At 27.0% G+C, this 20,009-nt stretch overlaps 7 protein-coding genes across 7 annotated transcripts, besides 11 other annotated features; 3 read left to right on the plus strand and 4 right to left on the minus strand.

The window, feature by feature from the left end:
- Positions 1-254: 254 nt before the first annotated feature.
- Positions 255-305: a sequence feature (AT_rich).
- Positions 306-795: 490 nt separating this feature from the next.
- Positions 796-817: a sequence feature (AT_rich).
- EDI_129470 (uncharacterized protein) lies at positions 808-3,678 on the minus strand (the record flags this gene model as incomplete). The annotated part of the gene is made up of 1 exon (XM_001741356.1): positions 808-3,678. The coding sequence occupies one exon, from the start codon at positions 3,676-3,678 to the stop codon at positions 808-810; it is 2,871 nt and encodes a 956-aa protein (XP_001741408.1).
- Positions 3,679-3,790: 112 nt separating this feature from the next.
- Positions 3,791-3,871: a sequence feature (AT_rich).
- A 29-nt stretch (positions 3,872-3,900) lies between these two features.
- Positions 3,901-10,080, plus strand: EDI_129480 (uncharacterized protein; the record flags this gene model as incomplete). The annotated part of the gene is made up of 1 exon (XM_001741357.1): positions 3,901-10,080. One exon carries the CDS (start codon positions 3,901-3,903, stop codon positions 10,078-10,080), a length of 6,180 nt encoding a protein of 2,059 aa, XP_001741409.1.
- Positions 5,608-5,666: a microsatellite.
- Positions 8,526-8,553: a sequence feature (AT_rich).
- Positions 10,081-10,462: 382 nt separating the features above from the next.
- Positions 10,463-11,206, minus strand: EDI_129490 (uncharacterized protein; the record flags this gene model as incomplete). Its single annotated transcript, XM_001741358.1, has 1 exon — positions 10,463-11,206. The coding sequence occupies one exon, from the start codon at positions 11,204-11,206 to the stop codon at positions 10,463-10,465; it is 744 nt and encodes a 247-aa protein (XP_001741410.1).
- Positions 11,207-11,298: 92 nt separating this feature from the next.
- EDI_129500 (condensin, putative) lies at positions 11,299-14,511 on the minus strand (the record flags this gene model as incomplete). Its single annotated transcript, XM_001741359.1, has 1 exon — positions 11,299-14,511. One exon carries the CDS (start codon positions 14,509-14,511, stop codon positions 11,299-11,301), a length of 3,213 nt encoding a protein of 1,070 aa, XP_001741411.1.
- Positions 11,667-11,698: a sequence feature (AT_rich).
- Positions 14,512-14,676: 165 nt separating the features above from the next.
- Positions 14,677-14,722: a microsatellite.
- Positions 14,723-14,750: a sequence feature (AT_rich).
- Positions 14,751-14,760: 10 nt separating this feature from the next.
- On the plus strand, positions 14,761-16,287 carry EDI_129510 (uncharacterized protein; the record flags this gene model as incomplete). Its single annotated transcript, XM_001741360.1, has 1 exon — positions 14,761-16,287. One exon carries the CDS (start codon positions 14,761-14,763, stop codon positions 16,285-16,287), a length of 1,527 nt encoding a protein of 508 aa, XP_001741412.1.
- Positions 16,288-16,454: 167 nt separating this feature from the next.
- Positions 16,455-16,608: a microsatellite.
- EDI_129520 (uncharacterized protein) lies at positions 16,608-18,125 on the plus strand (the record flags this gene model as incomplete). Its single annotated transcript, XM_001741361.1, has 1 exon — positions 16,608-18,125. The coding sequence occupies one exon, from the start codon at positions 16,608-16,610 to the stop codon at positions 18,123-18,125; it is 1,518 nt and encodes a 505-aa protein (XP_001741413.1).
- A 67-nt stretch (positions 18,126-18,192) lies between these two features.
- EDI_129530 (lysophosphatidic acid phosphatase type 6 precursor, putative) lies at positions 18,193-19,416 on the minus strand (the record flags this gene model as incomplete). Its single annotated transcript, XM_001741362.1, has 1 exon — positions 18,193-19,416. The coding sequence occupies one exon, from the start codon at positions 19,414-19,416 to the stop codon at positions 18,193-18,195; it is 1,224 nt and encodes a 407-aa protein (XP_001741414.1).
- Positions 19,374-19,400: a sequence feature (AT_rich).
- A 17-nt stretch (positions 19,417-19,433) lies between the features above and the next one.
- Positions 19,434-19,467: a sequence feature (AT_rich).
- Positions 19,468-20,009: the final 542 nt, after the last annotated feature.

Here is a 20,009-nt window from a genome sequence, read left to right on the forward strand (position 1 = left end):
TGATTTATATAATTTACATTAGAGTTTAAAAATCATAAATATACAACAATGAATCAATACGTAAAACTGAAACTTAAAAATTGTAAAATAAAGAAAAACCAGTTTATTCTGTGCATTTGTATTGAATAAGAAGGAAGAACAAATAAAATGTAACCCATGTTAAAGTCAGCTGATTGAATTCGGAACTAAGTGTATTTTATTGAAGATTTTTTTATGAAATACTGATGAAATGAAAGGGGAATGAGAAAACAAGGAAAAAAATAAAAAATCTATTTAATTTGAAAAATTTTTCATTAAATATTTTAGGAAAACTTATTCTAATAAAATCTAAAAAGAAAAACCCTAAAATAAACAGAAAAGAACTTAGAGACATAAAAAGGATGCCAAGATCAAAACCCAGAAATAAACGACAAACACTAAGTAAGAAACACTCAATTGAGAAGAAAATTGGAAGACACAACCAAAAGATGAGAAAGTTAGCAAAAAAGTTTCCTGAAGCACGAAAGAAATTAAAGAAAGAACCAGGAATTCCTCATCTCTATCCATTTAAAGAAGAGTTGATTCACAAATATGAAAATGCACTTAAAAAGAAACAAGAAGAAAAATTAGCAGCAAAGGATGCACGTAAAAATCAAATCAAAACAGCTGAATCAACACCAAATGAAACAAAATAAGTAATATAGATTACCACTAACAATAATCTTTTTGAATTCGACTGTTTTTTTTTTGATTTATTTTTCTTCTTTTTTTCATTAAAAGAATTACATAAAGAGATTGAACAATAGAAATAAGTACAAATATTTTATATTATTTATTAGGTAATAATGCATGATATTTCATTTTACCAGTTGTACTTCCTAATCCAATCATACTTTTTTCAAATTCATTTGGTTCGAGTTCAAAATCATCTTCTGTTGGGTCACTCTTTTTCTTTGTTGTTGTTAGTAGTGGAGGTATTTTTTCTGGTTTACTTTCTTTTTTCTTTATATCATCATTTGTTTTGAAGAATGAAGTTATTGAACTTTGAGATGGAGACAAACTTCTTTTTCTTTCTTTGTTTTTTGTATTAGAACCTCCCATTTTTGTATCAAATACATCTTTTTGATGTTTAGTTAATTTAATTACAATTCCTTTTTTCTTAGTATTTATTGGTTGTTTAACTGTTTCATTTAATTTATATGTCTCAATTAGTTTTTGTGTTTGGTTTGGTTTTTTATCATCTTCAATTTCTATGACTTCTATCTTTTTTATTTCTTCTTCATTTTTTTGAATAGTTTTCTCTGCCTCTTCCATTAAAATATCTTTTCTATTTTCATTTTTACAAGTAGAATTAAAGGAAAAGAAGTTAACAGATGAAGGTATTCTTTTTACATTTACTTGGGATATATCGTCTATTATATTTTGTATCTCTTCTTTTTCTTGGGATTTTTCATTTACTTCAGTACAGCTGGTAAATACTGAAGATGGGATATCATCTAATATACTATTTTCTTCATCTATTTTTTTCTTTTTTCTATGATCAACTTCATTAGCAAATGTCAATAAACCTTTTGGAATTGGTTTTGTTACTTTGAAGAAGTCATTAATTGTTTTATTTCTTTTTCCCATAGGCTCAGGTTTCATTAATGCAATTGGTTTTCCATTATCTTCTTTTAACTTTTTTGCACCAATCAAACATGGAAATCCATAGTTGTTTCCTTCTTTAATTCCAGTGATAGAAATATCACTTTCTTGACTAATTCGTTTAGTAAATGATTTCTTTTTTTGTTCATTATTAACTTCTGTGATAATTGTTTTTGTTTTTCTTCTTGGTTTTTCTTCAAATAAAACATCATCCAATAATTCACTACTGTTATCGTAGTCAATAGGCTTAGCTGTTTGTAATTCATCATCTTCAATAAAAATATCATCATCGCAATCAATAGTTATTGGTGTATTTTTACTTCCAATACTATCACTATTATCTTCTTTTTCTATTTCTACACTTACTGTAACTTTTTTTGTGTCATGCCCAACTTCTTTCCCATCAAGAGTTTCTCCTGAAATTTTCAACTTCTTTTCAAGTAAAGGCCAAATAAGATCATCAACCGTTTGTTTTCCAATTAAGTAAAAGATTCTAACATCATTCTTTTGCCCAATTCTATGAACTCTATCTTCTGCTTGTCTCAGTACTCCTGGTGTCCAATATAATTCAGCAAAAACAACAGTATCTGCACTATGAAGAGTGATTCCTGTTCCTGCAGCAGTAACACTAAGAATAGCAATTCTAATTCTTTTCTCTTTTTGAAACCGGTCTACATATTTTGCTCTTAAAGAAGCATTTGTTGATCCATCAATTCTTATATACTCAATATTACTTTCTTTAATATAATTCTCTATTCCATCAAGCATTTCTTGGTGATGACCAAAAACTAATAATTTTTTCCCTTCTATAATCATTTTATCAAGAAATGAACATACCCCTTTAAGTTTAGCAGTACAAGTCATATTATATAACTCTACGAATTGAATTTGTTTTGTAAACTTTTCAACTTTATCACCTAACTTTTTTTTTTGGAGCTCAGCTGCCAATCTTAAATCTTTCATTTTAATAACATCTTCTTGTGGAATGTCTATTACTACTTCCATTCTTTCTTTATCAGGTAACTCAGAAAGTACTTCTTCTTTTAATCTTCTAATCATTACAAATTTAGATAATAAGATATGAAGTTCGGGAAGATGTGAATTACCAGTATAATCCCAACCAAATTGTGTAACTTTTGCATTACAATACCTAACTCCAAATTTATGAAAAGAAGGAAATATTGGAAACCTAAGAGCTTGCATTTGAGGATATAATTCACTTGGTCTTGAAAGTAATGCAGTTCCACTTAATAAAATAGTATGTTCAGCGTTGATTAATACTGGTAATAATTCACGACACCTTTTTGATTGAGAATTTTTTAAATAATGACACTCATCTGCAATGACAATTTTAAATTGTTTATCAAGTATTTCTTGTGCATGTTTTGCTGCTATTTCATATGAAACAATTGTTACTCTTCCCCATGGTTTATTAAGATCTTTTGAACTAAACATTACAACAACATCATCATAACACTTGCAATTAGTTATAATCTCATTTTTCCAATTAGCTCTTAGTGAAGATGGACAAATAACCAATAATGGCCAATCTGTTTTATAGTACTGAGCTATTGAAATAGCTTGTAACGTTTTGCCTAATCCCATTTCATCAGCAATAAGACATCTTCCATTATGTTGAATACCAAACTCAACACCTTGAATTTGAAAAGGCTTTAATTTAAATAAAAGTTGTTCACCAATTTGAGACATGTCTACTACTTCTTTTGATGATGTATCTATTCCTTCAATCACATCTTGAAAATATTGTAACACTTCATTAGGAATCTCTTTCATAGAAAATCCCATATTTTTAAGTTGTGATACAATGTCATGATAGTGTCTTAGTGGTAAAAAAAATCCATTATCTTTATGAAACCCTCTCATTCCTTCCATTGCTTTAACTATTTCTTTTGGTAATTTTCTTTGATGACACCCAAACTCTGTTTTACTCATAATCTCCAATACTAAATCACAAGCAGGTTCTTCTTGTTTTTTTAATACATTAATTTGAGCACTTGTTAATGGTTTTCTGAAAAATTTCTTCTTCCCTTCCATTTTAGTGCTATCAAATAATAATAAAATTGAGTTTTCGTTTTTTTTCTTTAATTTACAACATTTTCTTTCGAAACATAAGTCTCAAATACCCAAGAATGAATTTAAAAGAAAGAATTTTTAATAACAATTTTAATTAAATTTTTTGTGTTTTTTTTTTGTTTAAATAAAAAATAAAAATAAAAAAATATTTTTAGAGAAAAAACAAGAAAAGATAAAAAGGAGATGTCGCACTCCAATCAAACTTTTGATAAGTTAGACGAGGAAAATTGGGATGATGACTTCGAAATAAATGACAAAGTCAATGAAATGAAAATACGAAGTAGTGACAACACAAATGGAGAATGTTGGGATGATGATTTTGGAGAAATAAAAACAGGAGAAAAGATGATTACGTCAATACAAAAGGAAACAACAACAAATACAACGAAAAATTTTGAAATCAAAACTATACAAACGAAAGATAATGACGATTGGGGAGATGATTTTGTTATTCCTGAAGAAGGTGAAAGCAAAACGAAGATCAGTGTAAAACCATTAAATAATTTTCTTCAAAAAAAGACAAACGAATATTCTAAGGTAGGGAACAATGAAAATTGGGATGATGATTTTGGAAATGCAAAGAATGAGAATTCAGATGAAGGGTTTTATGGGTTACAAGAATTAGCAAAAGAAGAAAAGAAGTCTTCAAGAAAGAAATTAAATGGAAAAAGAAGGTCAATATTAATAGATAAAGAGAAGAAAGATGGGAAAAAAATAAAAATACCAACATTAAAAACAAAAGGAAAAGATAAAGAAGATAGTTGTAATGAAGGTTTTGATATAATTGTTTCACCACGAAAAAAGATTAATGAAAAAAAACCATCTGCATTAGTTGGAGAAGATAATTGGGATGATATTTTTATAAACGATAAAAAAGAAAAAAAAATAACACCCCGAAAGAAAAGATCAACAAGTGAAAAACCATTAATAAAAAAATCAGATACACCTGAAAATTGGGATAATGATTTTGCTGATGAATTAGATGGAAATAATAAAGATGAGTGGGGAGATAATTTTGGTGAAATACCAATAGATGAAAAAAAACCAATAGAAGTAAAAAAAATAAGTGTAACAACTGACGAAGTTTGGGATGATGATTTTTCGTTAGGTGAAAATGAATCATTTCAAAGTATTTCAATTCCTAATACAACTCTGATTATGATGAAACTTCCATTTTTAAAACAAGTTAAAGATCTTGTTGATCATTTTCCTGAAGTTACACTCAGTTTTTATAAAGAAGAAGAGTTTGATGGATATACTGATCTTTGTATAGAAAATATTGATAATCCTATTGTTAAAGAAATAGTAAAACGATGGGAAAAAGCAAATGAATATGGAATGAAACATGATTATATAAATGCGGAAAAGTTATATTTACCTCTAATTAATGAATGTTTAAAACCTACATTACCTGTAAGTGATCTTTTTAAATTACGAGTATTTTATCAAGCTTATATAATTTATAAAAAGGTTGGAGATAAAAGTAAATGTAATCAAATGTTAGAATTAGCTTATACTATGTATTCGACAATATTAGATCCACCTAATGATGCATGTTTTTCAAGGTTATCAGCTAGATTAAATTGTGATGTTTATGAATTAAATAAAGATGATGATTCATTTACCCCAAAAGTAAATCGATTAATAGAAGCGTTGTCATGTTATTTATATCCATTACATCCATTTACTAAACCACCACAATATATTTATCCTTGGAAGATTATTGGAGAATTATCAGCAATATTATCATATGAATTAGAGTATTTTGAATGTACCTGTGAAGGGATCACTGATATTCTTTTCACTAAAGTTCAGAAAATATCTTTAATGTTTGGTTCAATAAAAACAACTGAATTTATGAATAAGTATATTGAACTTCATAATAAACATGAGAAAGAAAAAGAAAAGAAGAATAGCAAAGAAGAACAAGTGATTGAAGAAGAAGAAGATTGGGATGCAGAATTTGGTATTACACCACAAACGAATGTTCCTACATTAAGTGTATTTGATTCATTTCAAGAAGAAATTATGGAAGAGAATCCACCAGAGAATTGTAGATTACTTGAAATTATTAACAATCAAAGTGTACAAACAGTAGGTTATGGCCTTCCAATGAAATTTTATGATGAGAGATTAACAACTAAATTTCAAGCACCTCAACTACAACAATACATTGAAGAAACAACTAAAGAAATTAAAGAAAATACATTATGGAATATTATAGATCTTCCTGTTGATGAAAAATTAAGTGATAATTTAATTGAAATATTACAAAAGAAAAAAGATATAAAAACATTAGTTAATATTGCATTTAAATCGAGTAGTTATTCATTAAAAAAGAAAGTTGGACAATTTAACAATATGGCAATAGGATTTGTTAGAAGTGAATTATTAAGACAATACGATTTAAAAAGTATCAATATTATCGAAATGCTACAAATTATTTGTGTATGTTATTCATTTGGAGATGAATATTTAAAAGAGATTGGAAATAAATTTTTTACTGGTTGTGGATTTCAGTTACTAGAAATAATAAGAAAAGGATATCAATTTCATATAAGAATGAATAAAGGAGTAGTTGGGAATTGGAGAGATGATGAATATTTTGAACAAATTGATAGTGAATTAGATAATTTAAAAGAGAAAAATGATGATGAATTAACAATTATTTATAATTCATGGATATTGTGTGAAGCAATTTTGATTGAATTAGGATATTCTTCAGTAACATATACAAAAATTACTGTTGATGATCAACTTCTGGATGTAGATAAAAAATTTCTTAATGAACAAAAAAGTCGTTTAGTTGAGTATTATAAAAAAATGGAAATAAACTTCTTTAAAGCAAGAGTAGCGTTAGTACTTGGAATTATTTTTAACTTTTTTGAAGATTCTAAAACATCAGAATCATTATTATTTGATTCCTTTTATATATTAAGACAATTATGGTATATTTCATTATTCTTAACTCCTTTAGGAATTAAGGTATGTATTAAATTATTACAGGTTTCTACATTAAATCATAAAACTGAATATTGTAAATCATTAATAGATACAGTATTCTTTGTTGCACCATATGTTCTTTATATCGACATTCAAATGACAGTCAAAATAATTGCAGATATTGCTACACATATTGGAGAAGAAACTAAAGCCATTAATATGTATAAATGGTTAATTGAAATTTATTATAAAGAAGAAAAATATAATGAATTTCTTTATATTGTTGGAGTATTAGCAGAAATTTATATTTCAATTGGTTTATATGATAGTGCTTTTCAGTTACTTGCTCTTAGATTTGTTTCTCAAAAACATTTAGAAACAACAAATATTAAATCATTACCAATTTATCATCAAAATATGCAAAGATTGGCAGAAATATTTCTTCATGTTGGAGATGACAAAAGAGTTCAAACAACAATCAATTTCTTTAATAAACTTAATATTCCAAGGTCAAAAGAAGTAGAATTAAAAGTAATTCTTGCAAAAATGTATGCTAAACGAGGGTGGTGTGATGATTGTTTAAAAACTTTAGAAGATGTTCATTTGTTTGAGTTTGAATTAATCAATAAAAAACAGAGAACAGAAGTTGCTGTTAATGTGTTTTCAATTATAGCAATGTGTTATGTTAATGCAGAGCAATATCATAGAGCTATGTCAATGATAGATTTTTCATTAACTCTATGCGATAATACAGATTATAGATTACTAGGTTCATTATTCTTTAAAAGAGGAAACGTTTTAAGAAAGATATTGTCTAATCCTGTTCAAACATATCCATCATATCTTAGAGATGACGATGGAATAAACAAATTTTTAACTTCATTCCTCTCAGATGAAAATGGAGAAAAAGTACCAATTAAAGTAATCGAGCCAACCTTATTCAATGGAGATTGGGAAGTTGTTCAAGAAGCATTATTATCATTTCAGAAATCATATGATATTTATACATTATTGGCTGATGATGGGCGATTAGCCAAAACGCAATTAGTTATTGCATCAACAAAAACACAATTTTTATTACGTACACCTAATGATTCTGCTGGATATTGTTTTGCTTCAACACTTAATTTAACATATTTTGAAGGTAGTTCATTCTTAAAGAAATGGAGTGTTGTAAAAATTAAAACAAGTGTTTCCCCAAAAGACTTTATTATTGATGCTGAAGGTGCGAGAAAATATGCATATGAAGCATTAAAAACTTATTCACAAATGTTTGATATATGGCATATTATCCCTGCATATGTTACTATGGCAGAAATACAATTTCTAAGAGATAAAAGACAAGAATCATATTCACATCTTCAACTAGCTGTCCAAACATTATACACAATGTTTTTTGATGGTCCAAGAGATATTGGACCGAATATACCTGCTCATTATGTATTTACTATGTACGAAATTTTAGGAAGAGTTGTACGATTAATGATTTTATTTGGAAAAAATACTATTAATGCTAATTTTGTTATAATAGATACTTATTTAATGCTTCAATATGCAACACTAAGAATTAGAAGAAGAAATAATGAATTTATTGATTTCTGGGAGAATTTAAATCAAACACGATCATTTTGTGATACAGTTAATAAAAAACTTCAATTAGATTGTATTGATGAAACAGATTTATTAAGAGTGTTATTAATTAAAATGTGTAATAGAATTAATCCAACATTAGCTATGTATGAAGCATATGCAACTCATGCACTTTCTTTATATTCACAATTACTTTATTCTAAAATAGTAGCAATTAAATATAATGTAGAACGATATTCAAATTCAAGAATAACTAAAAATGGTTTAATTGATTCTAATAAAGAATTAATTAAAAATATATTAGAAATGGTTAAAGAAAGTCATTTTATTTATTCATTTGTTATTCCTCAATTAGGAACTGTTAGACAACCAGAACCTTCATTTGAAATACTCCCTATTTTCAGACAACAAACCACTACTACAACTCAAACGATTGCTGCTTCAACTGCTCAATTTAAATCTGAACATGTATTTTTAATATTACAACTTTGTGGATCAATCATTTTTTATCATAGTTCTGGAGAAACATGTGTATGTCAATTTGGTGTATTATCTCCAATACAAACAACTGTTACAATGATTGCAATGAAAATTACAATTAAAAAAGGGTCAATATATTATATTGTTTCACCAACAATAACTATTTCACAGTTATTACTTGCATTATCACATGATATGGAAAATGAATCAAAAATCAAAAAATCTACATTTGGTAGTCTAAAAATTAGTAAAGGAAAATGTAAGATGGTTGGATGTGAAAAAGAATTTAACAAAGAAATTATTCGAATGATGAAGCAAAAGAAAGGATTCAATTTTATAAATGCTTTGTGTCTCTCTAGAACTAACAAACCAACAGAAATGCTTAATGAAGAGTCTACTATATTATCATTACTTAATCCAAATCAATTAAAAGAAACTCAGTTTAATGGACATTTAAAAGAATACCCACAAAAACCATTTACATTATTTTTAATAAAACGACCTGCAATTGTTAATTTACAAAATATTGTTAAACGACAAACAATTACAATGGATGGATTTTTAATGAATTACTTTGCTTATAACATTGATAGAACTCGTCCTCAACCATGTGACTCTATTTCACAAGTTAAAGATAAAATGGAAGAAATATTTAATTCTTTAGACCTCTTTAAAGAACGTCGAGCAAATAAATTAATTGTTAGTCCAACATTAAATATTATTCCATGGGAATTATTAGAACCATTCAAAAATTGTGTAAGGTATTTCTCTTTTTCGGGGGTTGAAAGGATTAATTCATCAAAAATAAGTTCTGAAGCACCACCACTATTCTTATTCTTCAAATGTAGTGATAATATAGCTTTAGATGAAGCAAGAAAACAAGAGTTAATTAAAGAGTCTAATCTTGCGTTATGTTATACAGATGGTATACCAAATAGATCAACTCAAACAATTGCATCAGGGTTCTTTGCTAACTCAGCAATGAAAACATTCTCTAATACATATCCTAGTATCTTTAAAACAATTGATATTTATCCACAAAGGTTATTTTCTGAACAGTTAAAAGAATTTATTATGGATGAAAATTATGAATATATTGTTGTTATCTCAGAAGCTGATTTATTAGAGTGTTCTGATCTCTTATCTTTTATTGCAACACAAACTAACTTTGGTATTATGTCTATCTCTAAATTAAAGTATCGTAAGTTACAAGAATCTACTTTAAAAATGGAAAAGAAAGAGATTTTATCAGATAAACAAAAGTTTGTTCTAATAAAACAAGTCCAATCTGATCTAACAGGAAAAACATTCAATTGTTCTTCTCTTTTCCATGTAAAGCAAACCGATTAAATTGGAATTGTTCATTTTTTTTTACTTCAAGACTTTTGGTTGTGATTAGTAAAAAAAATAACAAATTTACTATTAGTAATAATCAAAGAATTTTACTTCTTTCAAACTAATAATTTCAATTCCAATTAACATGGAAATAAAACTTTTGACAATTTTGTTTATTATTTGTCAAATTATGTGTGTTGTTGCTGAAACTTTAAAAGGTGGAAGTGATGATGATGAATGGGGTGTTTCTGGATGGATTGGAATATTTGTTGTTTGCATTAGTACAGCATTCTTTACTATTTTACTATTAGGACTTGTAATTTTTTGTCATTGTGTTGATTTAACTCGTTTTCATTTGGAATAAAACCACAAAGGATAAGAAGAAAAAATAATTTAGTTACTTTTGTTTAGCAAGTTCTTTATATTTTTGTTTTAATTCATTAGACAAATGTTCACATGCATAGTTTCGTGTTACTGGATGTAACGTTGTTACATTTTCATTAAGGTAAGTTATTAGTTTCTTTTTATTTTTCTTTCCTATTTCTTTTAACATCCATCCACATGCTTTATGTATTAAGTCATGAGGGTCTGATTTAAGAATGTCACAAATTTTTAATGAATCTTCAAATTGTCCATTTTTAATGAATGTCATTGTTGTGACCATTGCAATTCTTCTTTCCCATAATGATTTACTTTGAGCTAATATATAAAGAATATCCTTTTCTTTTTTTAACAAGTATTTCCCAAGAATTTTATAACATGTTATATCAACTAAATCCCAATTATTTAAATGTTCAGTTTGAGTAAGATAAAACTTATAAATTATTTCTTCATCAACTGGATATAATTCAACAAGAATAATACATCCCGCTACTCGAATTTCATGATACTTATTATTTAATAAATCTTTTACTTCATTTAATACTTCATTTATTGTCTTTCCTTCAATAAATTTTTTTCGTTGAATATAAGTATTTAAAAATACTTTTGTTTCTTTTCTTATTGATGGTAATGGAACTCCTAGAAAAAGATCTCCTTCACCATATTCACCTTTTCCAGTTTTGAAAAACCTTTGCAATACTTTTGCTTTATCTTTATTTTCTATTGTAGTAATTCTTTGAATAAGTTCATTAGCCTTCATCTTAATTTACTTAAATTCTAAGTTTTCTTTTAAATAACTCAATAATTCTTATATTTCAAATTAAAAAGAAGAAAAATAAAAAATAGTTTTTATCATTCATCATAATTTTGTTCTTCTGACATTTCTTGATTATTATTTTTTTCTTCTTCTTCATTAATTTCATCCTCACCTCCTTCTTTGATGATTATTTTTTCAAACTCTTCAATTAACACTTTCATTTCTGGTTTAGCAAACTTCCTTAGTCGTTGACATAAAGAAATGAAAGCCTCTTTAACTTCTGTGATATGTAATTTATTTCCAAAAATTTTTACAGAGCTCATTAATTTCTTTAATGTTTTTTCATTATATGATAAGAGAGATAAACAATAAGCAGTATACTCCCATTGTTTTGGTGTTTGTTCATTCATAGTAAATCTCGAACATAATTTATTCATTAATTGTTCATGTTGTTTATCTTTTGAAATAAATGAAAATATATATTTAATAATATATCTAAAATGTTCTCTAGTAATATCTTCATTTCCAAGTGATGAAATAAGATCGGGAAGAACACTATAAATAGCATTTGTTTTTGATGAATATTCTTGGAAAAATGTATGTGCTAAATCTCTAACTCTTTCTTCATCATCAACAAGTGCAAGCCCCATCAAATATATTGATCCTTTTACTTTAATAATATCATGAAATATTAATTCACTTAATACAATAACTGCACTTCTCCTAACTAATGCACTTGGGTCTTTTAAACGTCCATAAAGATATTTAATCCATCCTTCTAATAAATTTGGATATCTACATGCAAAGTCTCCAACATAATAAACAATATTACTCCTAACACATTCATCTTGTGTATTTTCTAATATAGTAAATAATTCTTGAAGGTGTTCTTCACAATAACGTTGATTAACCATCATAAAAGAACACAAAGAATTAATCACAACAACTCGGAATGTTAGAAAATTATCTTCGTTATATTTTCCTTCAATAATGTCTTTACAATAGTCATTTATAATTGGTACAAATTCTCCTAATAACCCATCTTCTAATACCTCACCGACAACTTCATGAATCTTATTTTCACATGCAATACTAATCCGTTTTCCTTTCTTTCCTTTTTTCTTCTCAATCTCATCTACAACACCTTCTTTCATTTTTTCATATATTTCTCCTTGTTTTCTTGCTACTCCTCCAACAGCAGACAATAATTTACTAATGTTTGACACTTTAGGACTTTTCTCAACTTCAGCAACCCTTCTTAAAATAATTTCTTTCCCTACTTCATTTGGATTATCAACTGCTTTATAAACAAGGTCAAGAACTAATTGATTTAAAGCAATCCATGTGTTTGGTCCTATTGTTTCATCAAGACAACCAATTATTTGAATTATAGTTGGATCATTTATACTAATCTTTTCTAACGCATTCTTTTCTTCATATAAGTGATATAAAACTTGACACCCTCTATATATAAATGTAGGAAGTTGTCCTTTTTTGAAGCAAATTGAATTTAGTAATGATATTTTATTTAATATTAACGATGGTTTTGCAGCACCAACAAAAGATAACAATGTCAATGCAGTAAGCGCTTCCATATCTCCTCCAGTTGGTAATTTGCCAGCCATGTATGCCCATAAATAATCAATTTCGGTTGGCCCAATAACTTTTTTTTGAATAAGCAATTCAACTAATTTCTTAATACATAATTCTTCTCCAATATTTGATCCATTCGTCATAATTAATAGGTTATTTACAGTATTTTGTGGAGACTCTTCACATAAAGCTTTAGAAACTGCTTCAACAATGACGTTTTGAACATCAACTTCTTTAGAAAATAATAGTTCTAATGTTTTCTTTAATGCCCTTGCTCCTTTAGGTATTTTGTATTGACAAATACTTCCGAAGAATTTAATTGCTTCTTTAAGGTCTAGTACTGACGTTGATTCTAGTATTCTTTCAACAGAATCAACAGCTTCTTCAAATACACTAATAAATTCAATTGAATTTTTTAACCACTCAATAAAATTTTTTAAAACCTCTTGTTTTTTAGCTTCAAGTAATTCAGTATCAGCAACATGTTGAAATCCAGTTCCTTCAAATATTTCTAAAATTTTATTAACTGGAACAGTAAATTCTTGTTCTTCTTCACTATCATCTTTGTTTTCTTCTTTTACATTTTCTTTTAACATTTCAGCAGTTTCTTGTAACTTCGATTCAAAAAGATCTCTTCTTAATATAACTGAATAAGGATTAAATACTAACATCGCTTGTAATAATGAAATTGCATTTTTTCTTACTGGTGTTGATTTGTCATTTAAACGTTCAACAGCACTAGAAGTTAATTTATTAAATCGTTCTAATGGGATACATCTATGTTCAACAAGCATTTGCCACATTTGTAATACTTTAACTCTTACAAATGAATTGACGTCATGAAATCTTTCAGTAAGACAATCATATAACTGATCATTTGGGGTATCAAGAAGAATATTGGCATAACACTCTATCACAGCATTACGAAGTATGTGTTCTTGTTGTTCTAATAAACAATGAAGAATACTTGGTAATTTTAGTTTACTTTCAGGAACTAACTCAGGTAATAAAGGAAATAAGATAGAAATACTTTTTAGTAATTTTGGGTTTATAGTATCAATAGAAAGTAATTGTCTGAGAAATTTTTGTAATACTGGGCTATTGTTACGAAGAATAGAGTTAGCAATTTTAACAATGTCATTGTCTTCACTTAATAATTGAATAAGTCCGGTAACAATACCTTCTATATGATTAAGATTTGTTAATTGAATAAAGATTTTATTTAAAAATTCACTATCAATTGTTTTTATTCCTTTTGTTGCAATTTGTCTAATAGTATCTAAAAAGAAGGTATCAGGTGATGTAAAAATACTGTCAAATGGTAATTGTAAAACATCGATGACACTCTTAATAATAAGCTGGTCAATATCAATAAGACTTTCTAGATAAATGATCATTTTTAAAGTACTTCTGTATTGTTTACATTGATCTGAATTTAAAGACTCAAGATTATATTTAACTAATGAAATTGCAATTTGACAAATAGAATTTGATAATACCTTTTTTTGTGCTGCCAAATGTAAATACCCATATTTTTTTGGTTCTGAATATAAAATAAGAGGGTCCAATGACGCTTCTTTAATTATTGATGATGTGATTTTTTTTATATCCGATAGTTTATAATCATTTTCAAAATCATTTGGTGTACTACAATCCAATAACCCACCGTATCCCTTTTCTTTTTCATGTTCTGTTTGAGGAATCTCAAACTCCATTATGTCTTTTATTTATAAGTCGATTCTTAGTTTTTCACTTTTCATCTCAATTTTTCTCTTTTTTAAATTGATGAAAATAACTCTAAATGAAAAGTAAATACCCTAAAATACTAATTTACAACTTTTTTATGTAAATTAAAGGATATTATTTTTTTGAAAATCTTCAAAAAAAAAAGAAAAATGCCAAAAATAAAAAAAAAAGAAATAAAAATTTTTAAATAAAAAAAATAAAATAATTTCATTGTACCAATGAAGTACTTAGAATGGTTACAACAAAATAAAGAAACAGAAATATACAAGATACTTAAATTAAAAAAAGAGGATTATCCATTTGAATATCTTTTTCAAGAAAGTGGAGAAATATTAAATAAAGAAACTAGTAAACTTATTTCGTTAAGATCATATTTATTTTCTATTCCTATGTTTCATTATCTTCAGCCTTATTCAAATTTTATTTCTCTTATTGATTTTGGAAAATATCTCTGTAATGAATTAAATAAAGAAGTACCAGCTGAAAATTCTCCTCAGTCTATAACTCATCAATCATCAAATACTCCTTTAAAACGTACTTCTTCAACTCGTTCTTCATTAACGGTTTTTATTCCTATAAAAAAGACGGCGTCTTCTAGTTCTTTAGAGCTTGGTGTAGACCTTCCTCCTAATCAAGAAATATCTCTTTCAAAACCAATTCAAGTAATCCCTATTAAACCTAAATTACCTGAAATACATCATCCAATTATTATGAGTTTAATTGACCAATTACCGGTTAGATTTAAAGAAACATTACTTTCATATTATACACTCTCAAAAGTACTTTATATTATCCAGCCAAAACAAAATTTTGAAACAGTTAATATACGTCAAAGTGCTTTTATAAGAGTAATTAACAATTCTGGAATTGATGTGTCAGGGTGTGTAACAATAGATAAAACTGATTATTTATTTGAACAATATAATGAAAAAACAAAATATAAAGTTATTCCTTATCCAATTAAAAATGGAAGATATAAAATTAAATCAAATGAAATTATTGTTATTTTTACTTGTAATCAAGAAAGTCCATCTGAAATAAAAGATAGACTAATTAATGAAATTAATAAAGAACATCGTTATACTGATAAACTTGTAGATGATATTATTAATGATGGTGAAATGGAATTAGAAAACAGAGTTGTTATTTCGTTGAATTGTCCATTCTCTAAGTGTAGAATGAATAATCCAGTAAAAGGAAAACATTGTAATCATAATTTCTATATGGATGCAATAAGTTTAATTACTAGCTGGCAACATAAACCTTGGATTTGTTGCTTTTGTAAGCAAGTCTGTTATTGGGAAGATATTGAATTAAATATTAGACTTCAAGAAATTATTCAAAAAGCACCTCCAAGTGCTGAGTTTGTTGAAATTATTAATGGGGTTGTTAATTATAAAGACGAAAATAAAAATGATTTAATGTTAACAAATGATGTTATAGATGCTGATAGTTATCCAAGTGTTATTGATGTTGACGATATCGACGATAATACTAATGACACCTATCATAATAATATTGAAAGTAAACAAAACTCAAATGGTACACTTTTTAGTGATAGTACTCAATTAGAAAGAAAAGGTATTGACGACGATTGTACAATTACAAAAATTAAATCAATCAATACATTTCATCATTCTACTTCAACAGAAGAAAATTTTTCTTTTCATTGTGATTATGAGAGTGATTATGACTATACCTCTGACGAAACTATAGAAAACAATCCTGATAAGGTTAATTTTTAGAAGAATAATAAAAAGACAAATTATTGTCTCAAATAAAAAAGAAAATTGTAATATTTTTTAGTTTGGCAGAAGTTCTTAAAATTCTTTATTGTTTCGTGAAATTCTATAAATAATTTTTGTTTTTCTTATTTCGTTATTAACTTTTTAAAAGGTATTTAGAGATCTTTAAAAAGAATAAGAAGTAAAAATATGAAAAATAACTATTATAAAGTTAGAAAAGAAAGAAATATAAATAAAAAGCAAAAAAGAACAATTAATGAGCAAAAAGAAAAATCAAAATAACAGAAAAAAAAAAAAGAAGAATCTAAAAAGAGAAAAAAATGGGATATTGTGTGATTGAACATACTTACCATTCTTTAACAGAAAATAGTAAGTCACAAGGAATTTATTCTTTGTACTCTGAGTTTAATTCTATTCTTGAAAAGATTCAACCACCACTTAGACAAGAAGGAATATTTTGTCATATCCCAAGTATTCGTGTTATTCCTAATTGGAATGATTCTATTTCAATGTATGCTAGTGATGGTGATACCTTACAAGTAGATATTTTTCCAATTCAATTAGAAGTTATTAAAAAATTTCATAATGAATATTCAACAACTCAATTACCTGAAAAGTTTAATTCAATGTTACGTGAAGCTAAACAACAAATAGAAAAAAGTGCAACAATGTTATCTCCATCAAGTCAATTAACTTCACCTAGAATGAGAGTTCATCATATTTCAGATGTAGTATTTGGAAGAGCCTTTAATGTAGCAATGTCACAAAAACCACCTTGTAGTTATACTAAAGCACTACCTCATTTAATTTATATTAAAACAGGAAATGTTAAAAAAGATATTCCAGCTTTATGGTTTAAATGTTCAATGAAATCAAGTACTTCTATTGAACCAGTAACAATTATGTATATGCATGATTGTGGAGAAGATTTAGGATTAATAACTTCATCATTAGAATTATTAACAGAGACAATGCATTGTAATATTTTAGCATTTGAATATCCAAGTTATGGATTATTTGACCAACCTTATTCAGATGAATTATTAGCAACAAACGCAGAATATGTGTATTCATATATTACTTCTATTTTACATAAACCAACTAGTAGATTAATTTTATGTGGAAAAGGAGTCGGTGCAGCTGTATCTTTAATGTTGGCAAGTAAAAAAAGAGCAAAGAAAAATGAAACAATTGCAGCTGGAGTAATAATGATAAGTCCTAAGATGGACCCATCTACATTTGGTAAAGGAATATTTGAAAATGCTAAAATGATTAAGATGGTAAAAATACCAGTTTTTGCAATTTATGGACAACAAGATAGATTTGCTGGTGGAATGAAAAAATTACAGTCTATTATTAAAAATGCACAAGATTTTATTTGTATTCCTGGAGCTAGTGATGATATTGAATCATCATATTATAATGAGTATAGTGAAACATTAAGTAGTTTTATTGTAAAACTATTCCCTGAATTTTCATTATTATTTAATGGAGCTGAACTTGAGAAATTAAAACCAAACAAATTTAATGATAGTCCTATTGAGGTAATGAAAAAATTATTAGCCCCTCTTGGTTTGGAACAATACGCCGAAGTGTTTATCTGTTTCGGGTATATTAGTCAAGATGATTTATTTAGTATGGACGATGAAGAATTAGCAATGATTGGTCTTCCTTCTGAAGACCTCTCTAAACTCAAAGAGTTCTTAAAAAAGAAGAAGTCTAATTCTTCTCATATAATAGATAAACGAGTTAGAGGTGGTTCAATGAATGACACTAATCCTATCACTCCAGATTTAGCAAATGATATTATTTCACCTCCAAAAACTCCTCACTTCTAATTTTTTTTTTGTTGATACATTTTTTATGAACCTTCGTTACAGTTTAAATAAACTACTAAATTATTCATTATTTAGGTTTACATTCATTCATTGACACTATTCCATTCTTTAATAAATAGTCTTTATATTCTTCCCATTTACAAAAACCATCTACTTGATGACATATAGGTAATGACACAACTTTATTATTATATACCACTCTTATATACCTTTCTCCTTCAAATGAATAAATTTCAATGTCAATATGACTGGCATATGGTGGCCATGTGAATACATCTTGTCCAATTAATGCAAGGTATGGCATTAATGTTGAATCATGACCAGTATAATGTTCGTAAACATATGTACTTGTACCATTTAATGCCATATCTGCTCTATCAATTAGTTCTTTAACAAACAACCCAATTTGTAATTGAGCCAATCCATCAGTTCTAAATAAATATCTATTTTCTAATTGAGTTTGGTACCATAATTGATTATAATCCTCAATAGTTAAACACTCTCCATTTCTACATGGTAAGGATATATTGTGACATATTCTACAATTCATAATATCAACATAATCTTCTAACCAATTATATTTTGACTTAAATCCAAGTACTCTAATTGCTTTTTTTTCAACTTGTTGAATTGATAAACGAGTTTGACTAACAAGAGCAATCTTATAAGTATCTTTTTCTCTTTTATTAATTTCATTGCAAAGCTCCCTATTAGGAAACATTATTTCAATATCTTTTGGAACAACATATATCGGAATTACTTTTTCTTGTATTCTTGTTTCTGGTGGATAAAATGTTTGACTAAAGGCTTGAGATGATTGAATAGTTCTACTACGTTCTGTACTTCTAATATAAATCTTTTTAGGGTCATATTCAATGGGAAGAAATCCCATATCCAAGTATTTTTTTCGTTGATATATTCCTAAGTTGTGGTGTTGTCTTATTCCTTTAACAGTCAACTGAGAAACTTCACAACTTCCTTTCCACATATAGTTTTTAGCATATGGGTTAGTATTTTTATCAATAACATTTATCCTTAATGTATCACCAGCTTTCCCTATTGACTCACTTTCTCTTACACTAGATAATATTGTTCCACTACAATTATAAAATGCATCGTCTTGATCAAATGAATTCATAGGACTTCTATCACCATGTCTAGTTAATGTTTGTACAAATATTAAATTGTATCCTTTAGGAACTGAAACGATCTTGGGAAGTGGTGCTTGGCAATAATTGCTCAGAGCAGTTATAAAAAATATTATAAATATAATAAGACCAATTGATAACATATTTATTGGAAATCTAGATATTTAGAAATTTTTTTTATTATTTTTTTTTTTGGTTAAACTACAGGAAGAAACTTCTTAAACCTTTATTTACAGAAAAAAGTAGAATCATTGAAAGTTAGTCATTTTCATCGTATATTTTTCGTAATTAGAATTCCGTCTTAAGTCATCTTTTATTTCTTAGAAATATTAAGACAAACAAAGGAATTTATTTTTTCTTTCTTAGAAAGTTATTGTAATAAAATATAATTTGAAACATTGAAGAAAAACAGAAAACTATTTATATAAGATTAGATTAACAACTCTATTATTGTTTTAATCTTGGTGAAAGAAAAGAGATCACGGCAACCACCAATTATAATTGCAAGAATATCGTCTATTGAGTCGTACTATTCCATTGATTGAATTTCTATATTATTTGAAAACCAAGAAACAAACATCATTTTGTTCAATAGACATTGGTTTTGATGAAATTTCATACTCTTCACTATCTGAGAGTTCATAGTGGAATTGCAGGCAGAGTTTTCTTGTGATCCAATAAAGTGTTGTTTAATATGAGTTTTATCATAAAATAATTGTTTAAATTAACTGTATTA

Source organism: Entamoeba dispar, genomic scaffold, assembly GCF_000209125.1.
Source record: "Entamoeba dispar SAW760 scf_1105229463703 genomic scaffold, whole genome shotgun sequence".
Classification (NCBI taxonomy): domain Eukaryota; phylum Evosea; order Mastigamoebida; family Endamoebidae; genus Entamoeba; species Entamoeba dispar.